The following is an 864-nucleotide window of genomic DNA, read 5'->3' on the forward strand; positions in this document are numbered from 1 at the left end:
TCTGCGCCCCAGGCCGCCCAGCTCCCGCCCCAGGCCTCCGCTCGAGTCCCGAGGGTTTACGCCCTAGGGTTTAGGGTTTAGCGTTTAGGGTTTAGGGTTTAGGGTTTACTTCTTTGAGCCCGTCGAGCTCGTAAACCGCGTTTTTGTGGGGCACGTAGCTGACAAAATGAAAAGCCTCTTTTTCAGTTTTGTTTTTCTTTTCGGGAATTTCAAAAGACAAGTTTGGCCGGAAGGAGTTGTGCGCAGCCCGAATCGCCTCGCTGCCCACAAACCCTAAACCCTAAACCCTAAACCCTAAACCCTAGGCGGGGAGCGTGGGCCAAGGGCTGTTTGCTGGGAGGCCCCACGAGGCAGCAAGCCGCGCGGAATGCGGCAGGCCCTCGCTGCTGGGTGCAGCACAAACCCTAAACCCTAAACCCTAAACCCTAAACCCTCGTTCTCACCAGCTGCCGATGGCCTCTCCCTTCATCGTGGGGTCGCTGAAGTCCGCAATGAACTCGTGGAGAGCTTCCAAGTCTTTTCCAATTTCTTTTATTTCATTTTTTTGATTTAACAAAATCGACAGAATGGCCTGGCTCGCGCATGCGTTCTCCACTGTCTGTACACCCCAGCAGCCCGGCACAGGGGCAGCCACAAATGCATTTCCCACTTTATTTACTTCCTTTTAACCCTTTTTACTTCTTTTGTTTCTTTTTATTTATTTTTATTCCTTTTTATTTCTTTTAAAACATAAAAACAAACAATTCATTAACTCTAAATCACAAACAGAATGCTGCGGAAGTGCGCCTTGCGCCACCTGGCTAGCTCAGCTAGCTAGCTAGCTAGCCAGCTAGCTGCTTTAGCTGCTGCTGCTGCTGCAGCTGC

At 50.7% G+C, this 864-nt stretch overlaps 1 protein-coding gene across 1 annotated transcript; it reads right to left on the reverse strand.

The window, feature by feature from the left end:
- Positions 1–109: 109 nt before the first annotated feature.
- On the reverse strand, positions 110–469 carry ETH_00033960 (uncharacterized protein; the record flags this gene model as incomplete). Its single annotated transcript, XM_013376121.1, has 2 exons — positions 110–260; positions 444–469. Coding segments are annotated over 2 exons (177 nt in total), but the record flags the coding sequence as incomplete, so codon positions are not given.
- Between the last annotated feature and the right edge of the window lie 395 nt (positions 470–864).

This window comes from Eimeria tenella, genomic scaffold (assembly GCF_000499545.2).
Source record: "Eimeria tenella Houghton genomic scaffold, Eth_scaff3166, whole genome shotgun sequence".
Taxonomy (NCBI): Eukaryota; Apicomplexa; class Conoidasida; order Eucoccidiorida; family Eimeriidae; genus Eimeria; species Eimeria tenella.